The sequence below is a fragment of the Saccostrea cucullata genome, unplaced genomic scaffold, assembly GCF_032062105.1.
Source record: "Saccostrea cucullata isolate Sc308-1 unplaced genomic scaffold, CSIRO_AGI_Scuc_v1 ctg4967, whole genome shotgun sequence".
NCBI lineage: Eukaryota > Metazoa > Mollusca > Bivalvia > Ostreida > Ostreidae > Saccostrea > Saccostrea cuccullata.
The window spans coordinates 25,298-51,415 of record NW_026939321.1 but is presented as its reverse complement, the minus strand read 5'-3'; the positions used below and the strand labels follow the sequence as shown (position 1 = coordinate 51,415).

General features: G+C 34.0%; 3 protein-coding genes across 4 annotated transcripts; 1 reads left to right on the top strand and 2 right to left on the bottom strand.

Moving 5' to 3' along the window:
• Positions 1-219: 219 nt before the first annotated feature.
• LOC134252825 (mitochondrial import inner membrane translocase subunit Tim8 A-like) lies at positions 220-6,702 on the bottom strand. Of its 2 annotated transcripts, none has more exons than XM_062735370.1 (3): positions 6,675-6,702; positions 6,023-6,073; positions 220-763 (listed from the first exon to the last, which is right to left on the bottom strand). In XM_062735370.1, the coding sequence occupies exons 2-3, from the start codon at positions 6,065-6,067 to the stop codon at positions 557-559; spliced, it is 252 nt and encodes an 83-aa protein (XP_062591354.1). In that variant the 5' UTR covers positions 6,068-6,073; positions 6,675-6,702; the 3' UTR covers positions 220-556. The 2 variants fall into 2 exon arrangements, with proteins under 2 accessions (XP_062591354.1, XP_062591355.1); XM_062735371.1 differs by having other exon boundaries at positions 6,646-6,690.
• Positions 6,703-7,152: 450 nt separating this feature from the next.
• Positions 7,153-13,263, top strand: LOC134252827 (uncharacterized). Its single transcript, XM_062735372.1, has 8 exons — positions 7,153-8,185; positions 8,598-8,702; positions 8,855-9,131; positions 9,365-9,553; positions 9,738-9,842; positions 10,614-10,798; positions 11,373-11,637; positions 12,925-13,263. Exons 1-8 carry the CDS (start codon positions 7,208-7,210, stop codon positions 13,242-13,244), a joined length of 2,424 nt encoding a protein of 807 aa, XP_062591356.1. The 5' UTR covers positions 7,153-7,207; the 3' UTR covers positions 13,245-13,263.
• A 1,691-nt stretch (positions 13,264-14,954) lies between these two features.
• Positions 14,955-19,431, bottom strand: LOC134252824 (large ribosomal subunit protein uL22m-like). Its single transcript, XM_062735369.1, has 7 exons — positions 19,410-19,431; positions 19,176-19,215; positions 18,767-18,950; positions 18,497-18,562; positions 18,239-18,316; positions 17,788-17,857; positions 14,955-15,193 (listed from the first exon to the last, which is right to left on the bottom strand). Exons 1-7 carry the CDS (start codon positions 19,414-19,416, stop codon positions 14,976-14,978), a joined length of 663 nt encoding a protein of 220 aa, XP_062591353.1. The 5' UTR covers positions 19,417-19,431; the 3' UTR covers positions 14,955-14,975.
• Positions 19,432-26,118: the final 6,687 nt, after the last annotated feature.

The following is a 26,118-nucleotide window of genomic DNA, read 5'->3' as shown; positions in this document are numbered from 1 at the left end:
CTTCAGGATCAACTCCTTTCTGTCCCACTCTAGTGTAAATACTTAAACCACTAGCTGCTACATGAGCAGGACCAAACATATAGCTAGACTAACACTTTATAGGGGTTTTGTGACTACATTGTGCAACATATTTCAATTTAACAGAGGACAATAAAAAATTCTTCTGTAGAATGACATTTAAACACAATTGTCTATTCCAAAATGACTACATATCCGATCTAATTTTGAATGTGTTTAATTCTCATCAGATTTGTAACACCCATTCTACACAATATGTGGCATGAATATATGAAACAGATCTTTTTTCAGTTTTACATAATATATTTCTTTATATATCATCTCATTGCTTTCAAAATAAGTTCTTATGAATCTTGAAAAATCACATTTAAATAGTAAATACATGTAATTAAAATACAATATCACTTCAGATAACATATAAGCTCACCATTTCTTTTTTACATTAAAATGCCTTGTTTACAATGCCAGTGTTTGCGTGTCTACAACTCTGATATGACATGAATTCTGACAACTGTCTTTGATATAAAATGAGATGACATCATCCCAGCCTCCCCATCATTGACAGTTTCTCCTGAAATCTGTTCTGTATATATAAACTAGTGTCCACATATCTATCCACACAGTTCGTTATACAACTCTCGGTTCTGCCATCAAACTTGGCCACCATGGATCCGACACAGATATCCCAGCACATCTCCGTCTGTTTGTTTACCTGCTGTTGTATCTTGGCTTTCTGAACCTCTATCTACAAAATAATCAAAAAGAATGGACTCAATAAATAGTCAACAAACGATCAAGGTAAAAAAATCATTCTGATAATAATTCATATTGTTTTATTCTATTTTCTCTACTTCACTTTTGGATACCTAAGTGTTTGAAGTGGCAAAAGATAAACAGGTAAAATACATAATTTTTACATGATTAGTTAATAAGGGATTGGCTGGATAAAACAGGTTGAAAAAAAAATTGAAATTATTAAAAAAGAACTTTTAGATTACTTCAAAACCATAATAACTGATAACAGGCAAGATTTAGGTTCACAAAACATCAAATTACATAAGTTTCACTGTATATCACAATTTTTGTGAACCTTAAATTATGATTGTTTAGTGTTAAAATTCTACATGTAAGTCAAACAAAGATAAAATACACCTAAATACTGTAAATCAACTTTTATTCGAGATGACTTTATTTCATGATTAACCAGGGATTAACTAGTTTACGACGATTAAGGTTCGCGATCAAGCCTTTTTGGATCTGTTGTTGATAGACACATACACTTTAAGGTCTGGTTCTCAGCGAGAAATACTCGTGATGACAAGGCTCTCGTGAACTTCGCGAAAATTTCTCGCACACAAATAAAAGTCGGTTAACAGTATTTAAATTTTTTAAAATTGAGAATGCCCTTAAATGTCATAGAGTGCCAGAACAACCCATTCTGACAGCATCCTGGTTTATGAATAATATATTTTTTAAATGATGATGTCACAATGTGAGTATAACAACAACTAAAAGTACAAGAGGCCCAGGGGCCACAGCGCTCACCTGAGCACATCGGGCTTGAATTTACTCCCCCCCCCACCCTCCAGGCGTTCATCATTTGAACCTACACTACCTGAGGATGATTCCATATAAATATCACTAATCATAGCTTTGAAGTACTTGAAAAGAAGATTTTAAAAGGTTTCCCTATATATCCCTATGTAAAACTTGGGTCGGCCATTTTGATCCCACCCTAGCCCCGGGGGTCATGATTTGAACAAACTTGAATCTACACTACCTTAGGATGATTCCACATGAGTTTCATCTTTCCTGGCCCAGTGGTTCTTGAGAAGATTTTTAAAGATATTTCCTATATATTCCTATGTAAAACTTGGGTCGGCCATTTTGCCCCACCCTAGCCCCGGGGGTCATGATTTGAACAAACTTGAATCTACACTACCTGAGGATGATTCCACACGAGTTTCATCTTTCCTGGCCCAGTGGTTCTGGAGAAGAAGATTTTTAAAGATTTTTCCTATATATTCATATGTAAAACTTGGGTCGGCCATTTTGGCCCCACCCTTGCCCCGGGGGTCATGATTTGAACAAACTTGAATCTACACTACCTGAGGATGATTCCACATGAGTTTCATCTTTCCTGGCCCAGTGGTTCTAGAGTAGAAGATTTTTAAAAGATTTTTCCTATATATTCCTATGTAAAACTTGGGTCGGCCATTTTGGCCCCATCTTTGTCCCGGGGGTCATGATTTGTACAAACTTGAATCTACACTACCTGAGGATGATTCCACATGAGTTTCATCTTTCCTGGCGCAGCGGTTCTTGAGAAGAAGATTTTTCCTATATCTTCCTATGTAAAACTTGGGTCGGCCATTTTGGCCCCACCCTTGCCCTGAGGGTCATGATTTGAACAAACTTGAATCTACACTACCTAAGGATGCTTCCACACGAGTTTCATCTTTCCTGGCCCAGTGGTTCTGGAGAAGAAGATTTTTAAAGATTTTTCCTATATATTCCTATGTAAAACTTGGGTCGGCCATTTTGGCCCCACCCTTGCCCCGGGGGTCATGCTTTGAACAAACTTGAATCTACACTACCTGATGTTGCTTCCACATGAGTTTCATCTTTCCTGGCCCAGCGGTTCTGAAGAAGAAGATTTTTTAAAAATGCCATTAATTTTTAACAAATTCATGATTATCTCCCCTTGGAAAAGGGCGTGGCCCTTCATTTGAACAAACTTGAATCCTCTTCACCCAAGGATACTTTGTGTCAATTTTGGTTGAAATTGGCCCAGTGGTTCTTGAGAAGAAGATGAAAATGGGAAAAGTTTACGACAACGACAACAACGACAACGACAGACAACGGACAAATTTTGATCAGAAAAGCACACTTGAGCCTTCGGCTCAGGTGAGCTAAAAAGTAACATGCACTTCAGTATTGTGTTTGGATTTAGCAGCATCTACACTTTGGATTTTAAAGCCAAAATTTATGACATTTATTCAAGTATTATTCTATTTTCATTTGATTGTTCATCATTTAATATCCCATGCAAGAATGGTTGATGCATTTATAAAGCTGTACATCACCAGTTTTTTGTTATCTGCTACAAAATTTGAATCATACACAAGGTGCTTATGGTTTTACCAATGAGGACTTTTTTATCCTGCCCATGCCTATATTGTACAATGACAAAGACTCATTTTCTGATGCCTCATTCAAAAGACCTGTAATTTTATGATGGGTTCTTGGACAAAGAACAGTCAATCTGTGTCAGGAGAATTGTTTTCAAACCTTAAGCAAACAATTAAGCACTGGTCTACCCTGACTGCAATTATAAGAAATAATTAATTATTATTATTAAGTAAATTTAAGAGCTCATTTTAATTAGTTTTATTTACACTGAAATTTATCTACAGTGGAGCCTCATTTATCTGGACACTTTGGCTCCTAGTCAATTATCCAGATATGTGAAGCATCCGGATACCTGAATTACTAGTTAAATAAGACAAAATAACTTTAAAAAAGTTCTGTTCAATGTAAAATCAACTGCATACATGCCAACTTTTGAAAATTCCCATGGGGGATTTTGCGCATGACGACAATTTTCAAAGCTTTAAATTCGCGACATTTTGTCGTGAAAATAAATGATTATGAATTACTTTTTTTTATTATAATATTGATAACACTTATTAATACAGCACAAATAAAACAATACAAATTAAAGTTTTATTTTTCCAAATTTAAATATCTTTGCTTATAATAGTTGTCACTCTGTTTTATTAATTTACATTTTGTTTCTTGTATGTACCCTTAAAATCAAGTGTCACTTTATTCCCTATAAGTAAGTACATAGACAGTGCATAATTTATTTTATCTCACACACAAAACAATTTGGAGAAATAGGCCTGCCTAATTAAATCATGAATTTTTTAACAAGAGCTCCACCCCCACCCATCCCAAAGAAAAATTAAAATTGTAAAAGACTACATCATGAACATGATGAGCTTTTGCAGTCTTGGCAGTGCCTTATGGGTCTCTGGTATTTCCTTGACATATATGTAAACAAAGAAATACAATGTTCAATATGAGTATGATCTATGAGAGAAGGGGGGGGGGGATTCAGTGTACTTAACATGAGATTATTATTTAATCTAATTATTTTCAATATTTTTTTTAAATTGACAAAGTATACAATATTTTTATTAGTAGCAGTTAAAATCAGCAGCTATATATGCTTTGAAATTTTCTACTTTCGTTTTTAAACAAGAATAGATATGGGTTACCCCATATCCAAAGATATTCGACTGTTAGATTTAATATGTTTAACAGTGTTTATAATGACGTTAATAAAAAAAAAACTGCACTGTCTAATTATGGAACTGTTGTAAATATCGTGATTCCATAGCATTACGGTCACCCAGTCTCCTAACAAACAGTACACATAGGCCTACATGTACCTGTAGCCTTGGTCTACACACGTGCAATGGAGCTGTCACACGCATCCAGCGAGCTCGGAGAAACACGTTTTGTTTTGCCGAGAAGTTACGGTGTCAGACAAAACTTTTCTTTTCTTAATTAGATCATATAAATACGAATTCTGATTAATAAAAATTATACAATCCCTGTTGAACTTTATATAGTGTGTTCTAACCTTTGCATCTGCAACAACTTGTGTTTAAAATGGCCGGGTTGGGAAAATCAGGACCGGGTCGGAAAATTCTAAACTGAAAACATGGAAAACCTTTTTTGTTTTGAAAATAACTGAAATATACTAATATATTTGTCGCAGAAATTACTTACATTATTCAAGTTCTATATATAATGGTATGCTGAACTTCAACACGAACCCGAATCTCCAACCCATGCAGTTCTCGTTTTGTCACACATACCCTACAGTTTACAAAGTGTACACACGAGCAGGCCAGGGATTGAAAATTCCGTCATTTAATAATACACACACACAGAATGATTAATTTTTTCTTTAAGAACAAATTGTATGATAATTAACGGACTATAAACATGTACTTAATACAATTGTTGATATAGTATTATCAATTCATTGGTGAAAAGATATGAATCGAAGAATGACCTAATTATTCTCTGTTATCAAACACGTAAAAAAAAAAGGCTGAGGAGGGAGCGAGCGTAGGAATATTGATATTTTTTATTTGCATTTCGGGGGGAAAGTGACTTTCTAATGATATTTTGACGTTCTTTTTGATTTCTTTAACGTATGACATACACAACTTTACTCTTATCATGAACAATAATGTTGTATCTACTTATCATGATGGAATTATTTTGGTCGGACCAATATGTGTGAGCTGCCGCTGAATACAGTTATATATCTTGCAAAGATAGTATGCATTGATCGAATATAAAGAAAAAACGATCTTTTTGGATTCCAATTTTATTCTTTGATTATCATTTTATTGACTTTAATTTTTGTTTTAAATACAATGACTAATAATTAAGCCATTAATCTATGTGTTTCACTTTCGTACCCCTTCAAACTGAAAAGATTAATCCCCTAACTGCTCCAGGCTGTAAGTTACCTGTACCTGGACAGCAGTGTGTGCGTTGAAGCGAGAAGTGATTTCCTGTGGCTAATTAACTTTGCATGCTAAATTAACATAATCTCAGCGAGATTAAAATAAACAATGAGACTTATCTGTGTGGATTGAATAAACAACTCTGATATTCTTATCCCGATAGACAAAATTCGGCGGTAGGGAAACTTAAAATCTGAATTTTTTCAAATCGGGAAATTGGGTCAATTTTTCTCTCCCGATCGGGAAGGCGGGATGAAAGGGTAAAATCGGGAGGATCCCGCCTAAATCGGGAAAGTTGGCATGTATGCATCTGGAAACTGAAGCGTCCAGATATCTGCAGGTCCACTGTATATTGGACATGTATGTACTTAATAATAAATATTGCATATTAATATCATATTTTATGTAGAATTTAATTAACTTTTCTTTGGGGAATAACTACAAGTCTTTACCTGTACTTCTTGTGCAAACTGTGGATCTATTTGCTGGTCATCCATTTTGATCTGAAAAGAAAATATGGCTTGTGTCCATAAAAAATGTTGAAGTCTAATATTTTAATTTGAAAATGCTTCATTGTATATCAAAGATGGAAAAGAAACACAACATCCTATTTTAAGGGAAAATATTATACTTGGGATATAAATTGTACTTAAAATGTAAAGACTTCTTCAACTTTGCGAGTATTGGTAAGTTTAAATGTGGAATCACTTTCAAAATGTTGAACGATTTTCATCTATTCATACCAGAACCAGAATTTCAGTTTGAGATCAAAAAGGGTTTTAAGGGTTTGCATCTGTTCTTCATAAGTAAAGCAGCAATTTTCAGAAAAATTAATTCTCCTTTCTTCTTTCTGAAGCGATGTCATGGCTTCCAGAAAATGACTTTTTCTGATGCAACAATATACATGTAATAAACAAGACACTGAGATAATTCGGATCGTATACTAATTTTTTCTATAAACGTTATTTGCCACAGTTAAACATTTTCTTCGATTTTCCTATGCTCATCGATTTTGTATTAGAGGAAGACACAAATGCTACCTTCTAATTACATCAAATAATTTCATTAAACTTACAAAAATGAATTAAAAGACTTTTCCACTGCCGTATTTTGCCCTTCGGATTCGGTCTCCACGTGTGTGAATATATTTGTGCAACTACGATCCCGATGTTTATTATTACGGAGACATATAAAAAAAAAACACAACATTTTAATATGTCTCTCAGTCTGATTATTATCATTAAAACAACCCCACAAGCACTCCACGTATTAAAGCTTTTTTAAATGAAAAATCCCAATTCTATAATAATAAGGTTTTTATTAGGTCCTATAGGATTTTTTTTGATTTATCGGAAAAAGAATTTTACAAACATCAAGCGCCTGATAACAATCTACAAATTCTTGCACAATCATTATAGCGACGAAAATTTATTACTGAATAAAAACAAACGAATAAATAATTGAACGTGCATGTAATCAACTGTAAAATGCCAATCGCATCATCTTGGGCCTTTCCATCAGAGTTCCGATTGTTTACATATGGTCTGTGACGTCATAATTGTTTCTATTGTGACGTCATAAGCATATGACATCATAATACAACAATGTAGTACTAAAACAATGTTGTGGTACTCATAATGTCTGTATCAAAGGATTCATTTGAAAAAGCTCGTTTAAAAGCCCATTCTCGTATACTGGAATGGGTAGAAGAAACGAAGAGTGCTGGCATAACGCGTCTTCACGATCGTTATGGGGAAGTGTTTAAACGAATTGAATATAAAAGAAAAGATGGAAGTGCAAAGTTCAATTCCGGCGAAAAAACGAAGGCTTCCACGAAAAATGAATACAACAAACGACAATCAAAAGGAGTGTCTAAAACAGAACAAAAAATGAATAAGGAGAACGTTTCACCCGAAACGCGTAAATCACCACCAGAGAGATGTAGAAGCCGCCAGACACCTGATTCCAGGAAATGGCAGCAGCTGGACAACCGCAGCTCGCACAACAGAAGTTCCAGAGCGGGATTCACTAGCATATGTAGCATTGAAGCTGTGTCTCTTCTGTGTGACGATGAAACCGTGAAAAATTGTGAATCCACCTTCAACCTTCCACCTATCATTGATAAAAATAAGAACCCCCGAAAATTCAAACATGATAAAGACTCTATTCGATTGATACTGGGGACAGCTAAAATGAAACTAAAATCACAAAAAACCTTATACCGGGAAAAGTTAAACGAAATGCCAGATAAAGTTGACATTGAAAAAAATGTCAAAAAGTTAGAAATCGGTAATACGGTAAAGAGGCTTAGGAGGCAGAGTGTTTTTCGAAGAGCGCACAAGAAAAAAAATCTACCCGGAGAGGGCAGCCAGGACTCTTCGCTGCCTTTGTATGTGATAACATCCTCCGACGGAATGGAGCGAAAGAGATCCTCCACCACGCCGATTCAACGTCACACCCAGTCCCGCTCTGGATTCTTGCCTCAGTTAAATGAAATTTACTCTAGTGACACAGAACTTCCCACATGCATGCGCACAGCTTCTTCCTTGGCTATTGGAACAGAACACTCGGAGGATGTAATGGCTAGACCTGTTTCGGCATCCAAATTTACGCATGTAAGAGAAAAAAATCTACATGCATTCGTTAGTATATGTACATGTATCTACAATTCTACATACATTCGATTGTATTTAGAAACAGACAAGATATGTTATTGCCGTATACGAATTACATGATTTTAATAAAGTATTTGCCACTTTCACGTAATATGTAAATGATACAATATTTAAATTGACAATGAAATTCATCAATTTCTTCTTGTTTAATTTGTATAAAAGGCCTGTCATTAGGACTACATTTGCCTTCTTATTGTAGGAGAGAAATTTTGAGAGAGAGGGAGAGAGAGTTTTATATCCTGCATTATGTAGCCTTAAATAGGGGGGGGGGGATGCTAAATAACACTTTCAATTTCAGATGCACTTTTTGTTTTCATACATTTCTCTTCTTTCATTACTATGGATGATACAGACGATTCCCTTATTACCAACACTGCGTCGAGTCAAATCCGCAAAGAAAAAGGGAACAGATTCGAAGGAAACGCCACATCAAGCCAAAAGCGATTATATAAAGCCAGTAAGATAACATATGTTTAAAAGAACGGTTCATATATTTATTTTTTTCAAATGTTAATTTTGAATCTATAGCTACTTGGTTTAAACAATGCTCGCATTTGTTAAAAAATATTCCCCAATTTTAAATATTAGTTTATCTTTCTTTTACAACAGACTCAGTATACACTGAAAAGATACATCAGAAAAATTATGAATGTATTGCATCTGCTAAGAGTAACAAGGCAAAAGGTGAAAGTAGATCTCCTTGCGGAATGCCAAAATCAGAAGAGGAGAGATCAGAGAAAATCGAAGAAGGAGCAATTGACATTTGATCCTAGTTACTTCAAATCAGCTACAACAACATACGGAGGATTGTCTAACATTGCCCGGAATGCTTTATGGAAGCCAATCGGTCACAGAACTCTGGACGATGTTCGAATACTTACTGCAAGTCAAATTTTTAGTTTCAAAAAAAAAAAAAAAGTAAAAAATTACGTTTTTTGGAACACTCTGTCAAATAACTGTTATGAATTTTTTGTAAAGGTTTCTCATGCACCTGTAACCTTTTCCGACAAATATGAAATTGTTTGCAACATATTTTAGAATAAGGATGACTAAATATCAGAAATGCTTTTAGAAAAATATTTTTAAGAAATTAACAACTCCTTCCCTAATTTTAGGAAGTTATTTATCGTCTGCCATTCTTTACAAAATACTCTCGCTCGGTGAAGGAAAGGCTGGCACAGGTAGTCTGGTATGATCAATTTGAAGACGACAGGATCATAATACGACAAGGTGATATAGGATCTAGAATGTATTTCGTCATTTCCGGTTATGCATCCGTACAAAGAACCGATATAGACCCTAGAACAAGTAAGTTACCTATGATAAAAGCAGAATATTTTGCTTACATGAAAGTAAAATTGTGTACATGTAGATTGCGAGTTGTGGGTTAGCAGCTCCTTTCATGTTGCAGTATCTGAATTAAATGACATTTGCGAAAATTCTGAAAATTGCATGTTTGTATATTTATTAAAAAAAAACTCTTCTTTTCCAGACTCCAAAATAATCCAGCATCTATATGATGTGACAGCAGGATCAACATTTGGGGAACTTGCTTTGATAAGAAATATGGCTCGAAACTTCTCAGTGATTTGCAAAGGTATGTTTGCTTACCCTTGTCAGTTTGAATGTTTTGATATATTATGTCACACACATTTGACTTGAGAAACTAAAGTATAAACAAAACACGTCAACACGGGATATTTGAATACCGGTATATATGTTCGTCTAGTAGTGACAAAATTATTTCAGGATTTGGGGTTTCCATTCAATAATTTCAATGCAACCTAAGTGCAGCTGTTCTTTATGCTTATACATATCATATATTTATTACAATGCAACACAATGCTTTCTTTTGTTAATAGTGGGCCCTCGTTAAGGAATTCAAATGCTTAACACTATGTTATCCTGAAAAAAAATATTATGCTCATTTATGAATACATTGAATTCAATTAAAATTGAAAATTGTTCAAATGCTGTGTGAGACCTTCTCAAGTAAATAGAGCGAAATTTTGTTGATCCTGAATCCAACTGCCAACCAAGAAACAAAACAAAAACTTATTTACAGTGTATCCAGGCAGTATCTCCAAAAAGGTACATGCATGCTTTTCAACATTTTTCAAAAATTTGAGGCACAAATATAAATTGCTATAAAAAATGTTCAGTTGACCCACAATTTAATGATTGTACATGTACCTCTAGTTTACATGTAATTGAAATGGACAATTGCTGGAAGAAATATTGTCCATCAATTGACGAAATTCTCAAACAGTGACTACGCTAAATAAAATTTTCTGTCATTTAGCATGGAAAAGTTTACTTTCCTGTAGGGCAAAATTATGAAAACATATATATGAATATTTTATTCTAGGCGAATCCGAGTTTCTGAGTCTAAGTAAGGATGAATTTAACTCCATATTGAGAAAGGACTATGAGGATTCTTGGAACAAGCGATTAGACTTCTTTCGAACTTCGAGTTTCTTTGAAAAGTTGTCAGACGACCAAAAGCGGCAAATGGCTGATATGTCGAGAATAATAGAATTTTCCAACAATCGGGTGAGAAATAGATATATACATGTTGTATAAATTTAAACTTTTGGTTATGTCCATCTTTTTTTTCTAAATTTCACTTTGATGCTTGCTAAAAAAAATTATGGACATTAAGGAAGGTCCATACCATTACGGATCCTGTTCTAATTTTATACAATTATAAAATTCAATATGCAATGTTCTTATAAATATCGAGCATGCACGTGAATTTTTATTTTTTTTCCCCACACTATAATGTTAATAACAGACACTCATTAATACCCTTCTATACAAAGATAATTATGTTTGTATTAAAAGGAATATCAGCAATTTTCACCCCTTAAAAAGTTGACTGTTGTTGATTGTAATTTATTTCAAGAATGGTGAGCAAATCATTGTGCAGTTAATAATTTATGTAATTCTATCCGTTGTCATGCATTTTAACCTGTTGCTATGGATCTATGGATTTTTACATTAGATTTTTTCCCTGCCCCCTTTTTCGATCCACGCATACATTACTAAATCAAATTAATAAAGCTGAATTGGGTAGAGGTAGTTTTTATTTTATGAAAAATACAACAATATTTTCTGAGTATTTCAGGTCATCCATGGAAATGTTCCCATCATGACTCATGACGTTTTCTTCATCAAGTCCGGTAAATGTGAGATCGTGAAGAAAGTCGCCTTTGTCAGATGTGTTTCTCCCTATCTCCGACCGCAGCTCGTATTACAAGGAACGAAGTCGTCTAAAACTGACCCTAATACGTTCCTTGACAAGCCGTACGGTCGTCGTTACCGTCGCCTGACCCCCGAGAATCATTTCCTCACGGTGCTGCAACTGACAGCGGGGGACTACTTTGGAGTCGGTAAGAGTACATCAGAGAGAATTACAGTAACCATGCAATATATAATATATGACACAAATAAATCAGTTGTTTCTTAGAAATCTCTATGTTTGAAATTGTTGTGCATGCAATATATAATATATTACACAATTAAATCAGTCGTTTCTTAGAAATATCTATGTTTGAAATTGTTGTTAATTATGAATTTAATGAAGCACTTGCTTTCTGGACATTTCAGTTAAGTGCACAAAATGTATTCGTTGCGATTCGAAAAAAATAGAGAGCTAGAAAGAAAGAAAGTGATTTAACACTTAAGATTTATTGAAGTTCTTATGAAAACAATAGGAACATGATGAATTTAGATGTTTTACATAAAAAAATTAAATTGTGACCAGATCTTTCTAAATATACAAATTGAATGACTTTTGATCATATATCCTTGAATGTTGATCTTTTAAAATATTTTATATTAATATCGGTAATTTCTTCTTAAAATAATACAAGATAGAGCTTTCATATTCCAAATTTGTGTGTTGTCCTGAAAAAGGGTCTGAATGTATTCATATGGAGTTTATTCTAAACAAGAGCATGATTTTGCATATTGAATCATATAAGCTATAAACAAACTGATAAAACGAGAATATCGACAGTCTTGTTTAAAGTCGTCATTTCGCAAGTTTTATGGTGGATATGATGACCTTATCAGCAAATAAAATTTATCTTGACTGCTTTTTTCAAACTAAATGCTCACACTTAATGGCCTACGAATTTCTCCGTTTTCCCCATCATTATGAGGAGCACAGGGCAGGTGGGACCGGTCAGCAAGAGATATTCAGTCCTTCACGGCACCTGATCTCTACTGTTTTGGGAAATCTGTGTTTGTTCTACTCATGCTTTTTATTGTTTATAGGGACTTTCAGTTTGAATACTGTTCGTTTTCTCCATATTTCATTCAACCTACTTTTGACCTTGCAATGTAGCTTTTGCGTCTTGAAAAATACAAGGTTTTCATACTTAAACGTTCATTACCTGAAATAAAACCTTTCCGAAGTAATTTCTGAAATCTTAATCATATTCTACCTTTTTGCACCAAAGCTTAATAGTTAAAAACTTTTGTTAATTGTAATTGACTGACATGGAAGACGTTGACAGTAAGCCATAAAATCATTTCATCCCATCTAATGACCTAAGCGGGGAATCACAATTTTCTGTATTTTGCTTGTTCGTTTTGGCTATTGTTTATCAATCTGTACTTCCAGCCTTTTCATTTATCAAACACTATTAATGCTCTTAGTGATTTATTTTTAGGTGAGGATCTAACAGACACCTTTATCATAGCAAAGGGAAAGGTTGAAATTATCGCCTTGAATGCAGTAACATTCAGTTTGAACTATACGGTTATCCAGTCTATGAGAGATGATAGAAAAAATCTCATACCATCTACGGAGAAACTCGCTAGGCAATTCGAAGCTAACCGGAAATGGATGGAGTACAAGAAAAAGGTTGTCAATGACGTAGTCAAAAGAAGAAAGAAGTCAACTTGTGCATCCTACCAAGACGTGCCCGAAGCTATACTCAATGAACCAGCCATTCCTCTTGATCTGATAAACTATGAACAATTTCAATAGATACCTATTTGTAATTTGTACGCTGATATTAAATAATGCTTTCTTGTCAGACTGCTTTCCTTTTTTGTGTGCATAAAGTATACCTATTAAAGATAGTCCACAGTGGAGTCAGATGGGATAAAAGTAACACGCTTGTGTGTATGCCCAAGTTCCTCTGTGCAAAACGGAAGTGACGTAATTTGCGTCGGGATCAATGGCAAAGGATGTCTTGATTTATCATTAAATGTGGATGCACCACTTTGCGGTGCCCTTGTGGTACTTAGCAACGCCCTTGTTTTTAGCTCACCTGAACCGAAGGCTCAAGTGAGCTATTCTGATTAAAATTTGTCCGTCGTCTGTCGTCGTTGTTGTCGTAAACTTTTCACATTTTCATCTTCTTCTCAATAACCACTGGGCCAATTTCAACCAAACTTGCCACAAAGTATCCTTGGGTGAAGGGGATTCAAGTTTATTCAAAAGAAGGGCCAAGCTGTCTTCAAAGAGGAGATAATTATGAATTAGTGAAAAATTAATGCCATTTAAAAAAAATCTTCTTCTCAAGAACCACTGGGCCATGAAAGATGAAACTTATGTGGAATCATCCTCAGGTAGTGTAGATTCAAGTTTGTTCAAATCATGACCCCCGGGGGTAGGGCGGGGCCACAATGGCCGACCATAGTTTTACATAGAAATGTATAGATAAAGTCATTAAAAATCTTCTTCTCAAGAACAACAAAGCCATGAATGGTCATATTTATATGGAAGTATCTTCAGGTAGTGTAGATTCAAGTTTGTTTAAATCATGACCCCCGGAGATAGGGTGGGGCCAAAATGGCCAATCAAAGTTTTACATAGGAATATATAGGAAAAATCTTTAAAAATCTTCTTCTCAAGAACCACTGGGCCAGGAAAGATGAAACTCATGTTGAATCATCCTCAGGTAGTGTAGATTCAAGTTTGTTCAAATCTTGACCCCCGGGGGTAGTGTGGGGCCAAAATGGCCAATCAAAGTTTTACATAGGAATATATAGGAAAAATCTTTAAAAATCTTCTTCTCAAGAACCACTGGGCCAAGAAAGATAAATGTCATGTGAAATCATCCTTAGGTAGTGTAGATTCAAGTTTCTTCAAATCATGACCCCCCGGGAAAAGGGTGGGGCTACAATGGCAGACCGAAGTTTTACATAGGAATATGTAGGGAAACCTTTCAAAATCTTCTTTTCAAGTACTTCAAAGCCATGATTAGTAATATTTATATGGAATCATAATGGTAGTGTAGATTCTAGTTCATTCAAATCATGATCCCGGGGGGGGGGGGGAGGGTAAAATTCAAGCCCCCCCAACCTCAGTAAACTTTCAGTTCTGATCTGATATGTGCTTTTTCCAAGTCGATGTGCTCAGGTGAGTGCTGTGGCCCCTGGGCCTCTTTTTTTTTTGTTTCATTTGAAATGTATTTCAGTAATTCCAGGAATCTCTTTTGGGGAAAAAGATAAAAAGATGGTACATATCATTCACATCTTTATTTATTGCTTTATAACCAGGTTTATAATTAGGTGACCTAAGTTTTGAAAGAAATGTGAAGTAAGTATTCTTTAAACACATCTCAAGAGCAATAAATCCATTTTTTAATGAAAATGCAAAAATTAATTTGAAACAAACATGTCTTACATGTGCATTATAAAGTTGAGTTACTATTAATAATGCTAAAATATCACAACAACCATATATGTAATTTATAAAATATTTATTGAGTTATAATGAGTGCAAAATTCGTCGTTCTCTTTGTTTCTTTATGTAGTCCTCCATTTTTTCATATCCTGTCATTTCATCTGGGGGATAGTACACTTCTGGGGGACTCCCCTCCCTGAATATAATGTACACATGACAATAGCGAGTCTTTATCTGGGCAGGGAACTTGTAGGCTAAGCGCATGCCCTTTAGAATCTTTCCTCTGTTACAATATGCATGCTCTGTGAAGAATATAAAATAATATTAGTTCTGAATATGGTAATAAAGTACAATTTATGCAATTTCATCTTCGCTAGCCAAGGTTTCTGATACGCTTCTCTCCTCATGAACCCTTGGCATACGGTGAAGTCAAAAGACGGGATTGTTTTCATCACGTGATCTCAAATCTATCAGGTACGCATAGATTGCGTCTTCGGCAGAAATAAAGACGCGTGTTTAAAAAAAATTACTCAAAAGTTTTTTTCTCAAAAATAATTAAGAAGCAGTAATTGAGTTATGTTTATTTATTATTTATAGTACAAATCTGAAGCTTCAATATAGATTTAGAAGATATTGGATGACACCATAGCTATTCCATGTATTAGAATTGCATGTTATCTTACGGATCGTTGTTTATTTGCGTTTTTCATTTCCGAGACTAAAGAGTCAAGAAGTATCCCGAACGCAAATATCATCATTACAAAAAAAAAAAAAAAAAACAAACACAAAAAAAAAACCAAAACGAGAGGCCCATGGGCCACATCGCTCACCTGAGCACTGTGGTCGGGAAAAAGTAGAAATTGGTTTACTATTGAATAGTTTATATCCAAAAGTAGTCCCATGACCAATCATGGCTTTGCTATTCTTGAGAAGAAGATTTTTAAAGAATTTTCCTATATATGTCTATGTAAAACTTTGGTTGGCCATTGTGGCCCCGTCCTACCCCAGGGGGTCATGATTTGAAGAAACTTGAATCTACACTACCTGAGGATGCTTCCATATAAATATGATCAATTATGGCTTTCTTATTCTTGAGAAGAAGATTTTTGAAGAATTTTCCTATATATTTCTATGTCAAACTTTGGTCGGCCATTGTGGCCCTGCCCTACCCTCTGGGGTCATGATTTGAACAAACTTGAATCTACACTACCTGAGGATGCTTCCATATAAATATGATCAATTATGGCTATGTTATTCTTGAGAAGAAGATTTTTAAAGAATTTTCCTATATATTTCTATGTAAAACTTTGGTTGGCCATTGTGGCCCCACCCTACCCCCAGGGGTCATGATTTGAAGAAACTTGAATCTACACTACCTGAGGATGCTTCCATATAAATATGATCAATTATGGCTTTGTTATTCTTGAGAAGAAGATTTTTAAAGAATTTTCCTATATATTTTTATGTAAAACTTGTATTTCTATGTAAAACTTTGGTTGGCCATTTTGGCCCCCTCCTACCCCCGGGGGTCATGATTTGAAGAAACTTGAATCTACATTACCTGAGGATGCTTCCGTATAAATATGATCTGCTATGGCTTTGCTATTCTTGAGATTAAGATTTTTAAAGAATTTTCCTATATATTTCTATGTAAAACTTTGGATGGCTATTGTGGCCCCGCCCTACCCCCAGGGGTCATGATTTGAACAAACTTAAATCTACACTTCCTGAGGATGTTTCCCCATAAGTTTCATTTTTCCTGGCACAGTGGTTCTTGAGAGGAAGATTTTTAAAAGCTACCATCAAATTTTCATCAATTCCAAATTATCTACCCTTGAATGAGGGCATGGCCCTTCACTTGAACAAACTTGAATTCCCTTCACCCAAGGATGCTTTGTGGCAAGTTTGATTGAAATTGGCCCAGCTGTTCTTGAGAAGAAGTCGAAAATGTGAAAAGTTTACAACAACGACGACAACGACAGACAACGGACAAATTGTGATCAGAAAAGCTCTCTTGAGCCTTTGTCTCAGGTGAGCCAAAAAGACAATTGCTGATTGGTCGACCGGGTGTACCGAATCCCAATCAGAACTCGAGGAAAAAGAACCCAACTAGAATAGCGTATCAGAAACCCTTGGCTAGCGAAGATTATACCTTTTATGTTTATTATGTTCATTTTGTAAAAATATGTTTATATAGCAATATAGGTAAAGATGTTTGAGATCAAAACATTTCTTATAACCCAGTATAAATAAGATTAATTCACATGAATAACAAACAACAAAAAGACAAACTCATTTTATATAAAACCTATCAATAGTTTTATTTATCCTAACTGAATGTGTAATGCATAAAATAATGCATTGAAATGAAAGGTATCCAAGTACAACATTCCTCAGTCACTGGGACATTGCAGTGCATATGTACATGTGTATATGCAGTATTAGAAACCAAGCCAAGTCCTAAAACTTCTATGCTTGACCTTTTCTGTATTTTACCACACAAGAAAAGATAAATAAGTGGATACTTAATTGAAGTGCCAGCTCATTTAACAAAATAGCTCTTATTTTTTTGTCAATAACTGCCACAGATGATTCTGTAAAAGAGGTAATTCCTCCAACCTTCACAACTCTTAGTTTCAGCAATGCAACTGATTTCAGGTTAATTTTTTTGCTATTATTATTATTACCGGGGTATTATCATTGTACTTTTTCAGGAGGTAGTTTCTAAAAGCAAAATTAAATGTAAAGACTAAGAATTAAATATAAACAGACAAAATGTATGTATGTGTTTGAAAGTGTTAAGTACTTAAATCATATAATCTAAACGTAAACCAAAGAGTATATTCAACATTTTTACCATTTTTTTTCACTTTTCTGTAATATATGTTACACCTACCTATCCACATATTTGAAGGATATTCAATTCCATGTGCTTTTACTGCTATTTTCTGGCCTTCTAGTAAACACTGTAAAAAAAAAAGAAAGACAAAATTAAAGAACTATTATTAACTATTCAACCCCCTTCCTTTCTTATTACACGCATCCACGCACCATTGATCTTTCAAAACATCACACTGATTTATAGTTTGTTCTATACAAATATTATGGAATATCTGAAATATTTTAAATATATAGAATTATGCAAAATATTATCTTTATCAATGCAAAATATGGAACATTATATATTTACAATTGTCTTGAACCTTGGAAATGCAGTGATGAAAGCTAGTATATGTACACAAAATTTACAAAATTAGCAATATTTTAAGAATACCTCAATGCATTTTTGATCAACTGAAAAAATATAGTACATAATATGAATAAGTTCTTAAGAAATTCCTTCATACTTCTTTTAAAATTTGGGCTCCCCTGTTTGGCAGAAAAGACACCTTTTTAATAGCATCATCAATTGATAGTCCTCTAATCTAAGTAAAAATTAAAAAAATAAAATAATTAAAATAGTTTTAAGTGCTAATATTCAAACACTTTTTAAAAAAAGATAAAAACTGAATTTGAAATGAAAGTCTCTCCCTCGAGTTAGGAAATCAGGTCTTACTGAGTAGATACACATAAACTGAGATACTGTATAACATGCCTTGACTTACCATAGCTGTAAACTTCCACATTTTCTTAGGTGAATAGCGCAGATCTCTGGTTTCATGAAAATACTCCTTCAAAAAACATTTTGAAATTGATACTTATAAAGATTCAAGTTAATTTTCATTACAATAGAAAGCATCTATGAATAGTAATAGTGAATAGTAAACATACTACTACAACTCTTCAACAAGACTAGTCACTACATATCCACTTCTTCAATGCTTTATGTAAGTTATTCTTTAGAAATCTTTAAAATATATAAAAGCTTAACTTACAACTGGTCTAGGTGGCTCTGTAGGGTCTTGTGGTGGGTAAACGATTTTATTGTATTCTTTAAATTTACTTTCACTTTGTGACTGATACATAAAGGCATATGGTGAATCTTCAGGATTGTAACTTGCTTTTACAAATGGACTAGAGTGGAAGTGATTTATTACTGAAACCCATGATGTACTTCCTCTGAAATAGACAATTGATTCAATTGAATGTACATAATATTAAATTGGTCAAATGGACAGTGTGAATTAACATTTAGACAAACTGGCAAACTGATCTAAAGTTTACATCAATTTGCTTTTTTGTTTGACAATCATACACTTATTGTAGTCAAACTGATTTAAACAATATAGCTTTTTAAAATACAAGATGAACACCACTGCTTAAAATGATTTAAAATAGGCCTACCTTTGTAGTACATTCGAACACTTTCTTAATGTCCTAAAACCTGTAATAAAAATATTGAAAGAATCAATAAAATTAAAAGTCGATACATGTTTTTTTTTATCAGAGACATACATAACATTTATTTATTTATGTAATTTCCCTTGGAAGTTTTTAACAAGGATGATCAAAAAAAGATATAACTTTACTTTTTTTTTTTAGCAGATGCATTCTAGCAAAGATTCTTTTCTAACTTACACAACATTTTGTAAAAAATTCACCGAAGCCTCATGACTTTTGGTCTGAAAAGTTAAAAGTCAGTGTCAATCTATTTCATAAAAACCTATGAAAAACATATTTAATTTAAAGCGCTACAATGATTTAGACATTTACTCCGCTATTACTCGGAAGAATGACGGTCATTTTTCCGGATTTTTTTTGGGGGGGGGGGGGGGGGGGGGGGGGATTCACTGATGATATTGATTAGTGTAAATAGATTAACTGTTTATATTTTATGAATTACAGTAGATTATCAACACAATTACTGTTTTTTTTTAAAAAGCCACTGTTTTTTCCTTGTTGAACACAAAAATATTGAAAATAAATTTTTTGACGAATAAAATAAAGATAAGGTAATACCCGGTATGTCATTACACACGACGATATGTAGACGACAAATTACTAAAGACTCGTCTTTAACTGCCGAGGAATTGTCCTAATTCACTGTTGTAAATCTAATTTGTAAAATTGACTTTAACTAAATGTTTTCTAAATTATGTGATGCTAATCTGATATTATTGAAAGTTCAGTGGACATGTTTTGAAAATACGGGTTTTTTTAAAACGCTGTACATATAAACTGTATAGGCCTAAAATTTATTTGTTAAAGCTTCAAATTGTCACTCGACTCTTGTTTTTAATTATTGCTGGAAAACTCACAATATTCATCCAGTGAAGAACTGGAACTTCTGTGTAACTGGTATTTATCAACAGAAAACTTGCATTTCTTAACCCCAAAATGTTTTGAGACATTTTCTTAATTTAATCAAGTCAAAAGATAAAGCTGATTTTTTTTAAAATCTCGACTGGTAAAGTATATACTCTGAAATATGCAAAATGGGATTCTTGGACAAATGTCACTTAAGTTGCAGTAACTTGTACCTATTAACTCCTGGTGGGGGAGCCTAACTGAATCATTTTTAAACACAGAATTGTCAATAAAGCACATTTTTACCTAATAATAGACAACGTTTTATGTTGTACGTGCACATATTTTGGCGTTGTGATGTGTAGTAAATTATTTCCCTGTATAATGTCAGATGAGGTCGGGAGACAGGTAGGTCTTTTTTCAGTTTCCTTTTTTTTTGATTGATTGCCACCTGTATTCCAAGAATTTTGTTTTAACTGCTCTCACGTTTGATAGGGTTTTAATGCCAACAATGCCGAAACTGCAGTCTGAAATTCAGTTATGTACATATGGAATACCTACAGTGTACTGAACCGCCTTCATTATATGTATTACCTTTATAGACAATTTTTACTAAATATCTTAAAATTTTTTTTATCAATTTTATTTCATTAACGTTATTTATCTATGATATGAACCCCAACGCTGCTTTCACTGCTGAGATTCAATTATCCGTTGATTAGAGGATTCCGTTGGATCACGTACTAAATAAGGGATGGAATAAAATCCTTCCAACAAAGTATCAAGCTAATTCAGAGAATCTGTGCCCCCTCGCTAAACTGAGCAAAGGGCACAGATTCTCTGAAATGGGAAAGAAGAACATATTCGCTGATCTAAAGGGGGGAGGGGTCAAGAGGGCACTTTAAGAAGGGCGGGCGGGGCCATAGGGCTGTTACGGTAAAAGTTAAATTGCAAAAAATCAGAAGCTTAATTCTTGATATATGATCCGGAAATGAAAGTTTTAAACAGACACAGAATGTCGACCTCGGCCTTTGACCTTTTGATCTAGAAATTACAAAATAATAGGAGTCTTCATTACGTCGTAAGAATATGTGTAATAAATGAATATATTACCTTGATCTTTGACTTTTTACACTCAAAAATAGAGTCAGTCCTCCTTAGGCCATAAGGAGTTGTTTTGTAGAATCTCAAAATTAAAGCTTCTCGAAATACCGCAAGGAAACGAAAATGTTACCGACAGACAGAAATACAGCTAGGCAGACGGATGGACAGATAGACCGAAATTAATATCCTATTTTCTGCGAAAGCGGGGGACAGAAATTGTCAGTCATCTTTGAAGATTTTTAGAAAAGCAGTATTTTTTGTAAACTCTTAATTAGAAATGAAACATTCAAATGCTATAGGCAGATGACAAGAGGGGCTTGGGTTTTAAAAGGTTGAGATGGCTGACATGCATGTTCCTTATCTTCAGTTGTGCACGCGCCGATCACTTAACTTATCGGACACGAGTAGACATTTTTTTCTTTTTTCATTGTTCGAATAATAAAAAGCACCTCAAAATTTCAACACACGCGAAAGGGTTGGATAAAAAAAGATCGACATGAGCATAAAAGAAGTAGAGGACACCATACTGATGTATTTAACCATTCCGATGAAAGTTTCTATGTTCTTTAGCTGATGTTTTTACCATTCTGTCTTTCTCGTTCTCTCTAAAACAACAAAACAGAGATACATGCAAGTTACATGTTCATCCAAAATATAACGATATAAGCAGACATTTGAATTTTTCAAAAACAGTGAATGACTTGCATAAAGAAAGGAACAACAATATCATGTCAACATAAGGTATCATGTCTACATAAGGCGGCTTTTCACTCCAGACATTCGAAAGAAGATGATAGTATTAATTACCAATGTGTGATGAAATTTATCTATGCGTCCTTTAGCGCAACAGACGTCCTTGACTAGAGAGAGACGATTTATATTGTAATTATTATGTAAAGCATTTTTTCTGTGGTGTATAGTGTTGATTTCACTTTGTGTGTTAAAGAAAATAACCCTCCCTTCCCAGGGGAGTAACATTTACAGAAATTTGACGATGTTTAAATTATAGATATATACACAGGTATTGTGACTTTTGAAACCCGTGGTAAATAAATTATTTGAAATGAGTGTAGAACGTGTAATTTGTCAAAAATTGGCGTCAATGTGAATAGGGCATTTGATATGTAATATTTCATTGCCCATGAATTGTATATCATAAATATTTCAGATAAAAACAACATATAAAGTATGCTCAATAAAAAAAAATTGAATATACATAAATTTATATAAAACTATAAAAAAAATCATAGATTACAACACCAAACTTAGCAATCTAAAATATTACATTACATTGGAATCTAACTGCTGGTAACGCGTGGACACACAGATCTGTCCACGATTTCTTTTTCCCATATAACCTTGTATACATAAAATATTGAAAATTTATGCTTCTGATTGACTTGATTTTCTAAGATTTATTTTTTCATTAATATAAAAAAGTAACCATTATTGTAAATTCCGTTTTAAGCCAAACTTGAACTGTAAAAGATTTATTATAATTAATTCAAGAATTACACCATTTATGTTTGAACATGGAACAAAATTCCCTATTGTACTGGACGAAAAATAGAAGAAGTGTTTAAAAAATCTTTCAAAATCATTTATCTAGCAAAGGAAACATATTGCTGTATAGTGTCTTAGTTATTGTTTTCTAGTCTTCACTTTGTACAGTCATCTTTAAAAAAAAATTCTATTTGATTTATAAGAACTTGCACTGGATCCTTAGGACTTTTGCCTCTGATTCAGACAAATTTCTTCTTGTCTGAATCAAGGCTGTTGTTCTTTGAACGACTCTTCATGTAAGCTCTGTGTCAAAAGATAAAGATAACAAGCAAATTCAAAGAATTGTGGTCCCCCGGTTTTGGTGTCTTTGTGGTTGGGATGTCATTTTTAATGACATATTGTGTCAAATCTTGTCATATATAGATACATGTAATGCACATGTCAGATATGAAAGTCCTATTTCTTCTCAATCAAAAGTTATAAGGAAGTGATCCTGATGACCCCGTATGGCAAAATAGCGAAGATGCATTACTTTTCTTAAATGCAAATTAAATATATATTGGTAAATGCTTAAGGAAGGTCTTGCCACAAGTATTACATATGTGAAGTAGGTCAAACTCCAAGGTCAAAGGATCAAAGTGCTTTATATCCAATGAAAGGTCTTGCCTCAAGTATTACATATGTGGAGTTTGAAAGCCCTTGCCCAAACCGTTCAAAAATTATGGCCAAGGTTAAAGTTTTCAAAAAGTAGGTCAAACTCCAAGGTCAACGTCAAAGGGTCAAAGTTGTTGGTATTCAATGAAAGGTCTCCTCACAAGGATTACATAATAATTATGTGAAGTATGAAAGCCCTAGCCCTTACCATTCAAAAGTTATGGCCAAGGTTGAAGTTTTGTCATAAGTACGGAAATCTCCTAGGTCAAGGTCAAAAGGTCAAAGTTGTTGGTATTCAATGAAAGGCCTTGCCACAAAGAATACATATGTGAAATATGAAAGCCCTATTATCTACCATTCAAAAGTTATGGACAAAGTTAAAGTTTGGAATTTTTGGGTAAAAGAGGGTCAAACTCCAAGGTCAAGGTCAAAAGGTCAAATTTAGTGGTACCCAAAGAAAGGTCTTGCCACTAGGAATACACAAGTGAAATATGAAAGTCTTAGCTCCACTAAATCAAAAATAATGAGCATCGTTAAAGCTTTTGTGACGGACGGACAGACTGACTGACAGACGGACAGACGAATGAGATTTAATGCCCCCTCGCTTTTGCGAAAGCGGGGGACAAAAGATGTTGTTATTCAAAGAAAGGTCTCTACAAGGAACACTCTAGCTAGTGAAATATGAAAACCCAAGGACCAACAATCATACCCGAGGTTAAAGATTTTTCAAATGCAGGTCAAACTCCAGGATTAAAAAATGAAGTTAATGTGTCAAAAAAATTAATGGTACCCTTTGGAAGGATTTTCACAAGTAATACACCTGTGAAGTATGAAAACACTTGCTCTTACCATTCAAAATATTTTGCCGAGGGTATAGTTTTTATAAAGAAGTCAAACGTCAAGGTCAAAGGATCAAAATTATTGGTACCCAAGGAAAGGCTTTGTTACAATAAAATCATCGGTGTAACACGAAAGCTCCCAAGCCTTCACAAGTTATGATTAAGGTTGATTTTTTTTTTTTTTTACAAATGAAGTAAAACTAAGAAGATTCGGCCAAGGTTAAAGAATGATAAATGGAAAATTATGTCCAACTCTAAGATTAAGGTCAATAGGTTAAATATATTGGTGCAAAAAGAAATGGCTTGTGACAAGGAATATATATATATATACACTGTACACGTGAAATATGAAAGCCATGGCTCAAATCAATTAAAAATTAAGGGCAAGGTTAAAGTTTTTGTGGAAAAACAGCTAGACAGGCAGACAGACAGATAGAAAAAAAATAATAATAAAATGAATCACCTAAGGTAATTTGAACATGTTGCACCATTTGATATCTTATTAAAAATATTGTAAACTCAGTAAACCTCTATAAGCTCAATTAAATCTTAGACCAATCATTCAAATTTAAGTGAACTTTTCCTGTTAGATCAGAAACACACACGAATATCAGAGAGTTGGAAAATCTAAGTTTACCAATAGGTACACATTTTACAACACTTATCACTTGTAGTGATTCAACCGTAATTTACCGAAAGTTGGCTAGAAAAATAAACTTAAGCAAAAGTTCACAATCAAACGAAACCAGCTTTTGGATTGTTCAATAACAAAGTTTATCTGCTTTTAATACATTTTGTCATTTTAAAAGACTTTCTTGCATTGTATGAGAACATATCTATATAACATGTTTGACCACTAGTAATCGTTCACCTTCAAAGATTTTTGAAACATATGGAGGTAACGAACAGTCTTAATGATCAAAAATTCATAAAACGATACAAAATAGGAGCAGAGCAAAAACGGATCTCCAAAACACCAGAGGTGGGATTAGAGGGGGTGCCATGGAGGAGTGGGTATCCCCTTCCGACCAGTTACACCCGCCGTGTGCTCCTTGTCATGATCGGGAAATAACGGGTAAACCCGTCGTCAATTCAGTGTATTAATATTTAATAATGGACAAACAATTAGCATGAAAAACGTCCGTCAGCATTTTACTCAATGATAAATTGTATTTGCTGACAAGGTCATTTATCGACCATAGAACTTACGAAATGATGACTATAAACGAGACTGCTGATACTCTTGTTTCATCCACTTGTTTGTCAATAACTTACCTCGTTTTAGAAATTGTTCATACGTAAAGCATGCTCTTGTGTATGGAATCAACTGAAATATATAAACTTCGAATGCAGGTGATGAAATTGTATTGCTGCACAAGTACATGTAAGAGAAGTTGACGATTTGAACAGTTAAAATCATCACGTTTATCATAGAGCTTGTTTGTTAGATTACCATTAGTGTCTTTTTCAAGTAAAATATCTAAATATGAAACAGATGTGTCAGACTCTGTGGTATCTTTTATCTCAAGCTCACCAGGATTTATCGTATGGTCATAAGAATGGAAATTATCATTGTTAATTGACAATACGTCGTCGATATATCTAAATGCCGAGTTGAAGGCCACGACAAGTTTTTCTTTTTTTTCACGCACAAGATTTTGAACAAATTCTGCTTCATATGAATACAAAAATACTTAAAATAGGTCTGCTAACAACAGGGCGCAATTGGTATCAATGGGAATTCCAATAGATGGTTGGAAGACCTGGTCTCCAAAAAGATGTTTGATGGTAACTTCAGAGTACATGTGTGTACAATCAGAATGATTTTTTTAACAAAATAATTTTATACATATCTATGTACAATGCTTCGACGTAATCATAATTGCCTTTGAACTTGTTATTATAAAAGGTCCATTGGTCAGCATTCCCTAACGTTAACC

Coding starts and splice junctions, on each gene's coding strand:
- LOC134252824 (XM_062735369.1), bottom strand. Junction 18,317..18,496: donor TGTGGAAGTTTACAGCTATG/GTAAGTCAAGGC, acceptor ATTTTTACTTAG/ATTAGAGGACTATCAATTGA. Junction 17,858..18,238: donor GAGCCCAAATTTTAAAAGAA/GTATGAAGGAAT, acceptor TTTTTTTTACAG/TGTTTACTAGAAGGCCAGAA.
- LOC134252825 (XM_062735370.1), bottom strand. CDS start 6,067: ATGGATGACCAGCAAATAGATCCACAGTTTGCACAAGAAGTACAG. Junction 764..6,022: donor AGTTTGCACAAGAAGTACAG/GTAAAGACTTGT, acceptor ATTATTTTGTAG/ATAGAGGTTCAGAAAGCCAA.
- LOC134252827 (XM_062735372.1), top strand. CDS start 7,208: ATGTCTGTATCAAAGGATTCATTTGAAAAAGCTCGTTTAAAAGCCCAT. Junction 8,186..8,597: donor CGGCATCCAAATTTACGCAT/GTAAGAGAAAAA, acceptor TGGATGATACAG/ACGATTCCCTTATTACCAAC. Junction 9,843..10,613: donor CTTCTCAGTGATTTGCAAAG/GTATGTTTGCTT, acceptor ATTTTATTCTAG/GCGAATCCGAGTTTCTGAGT.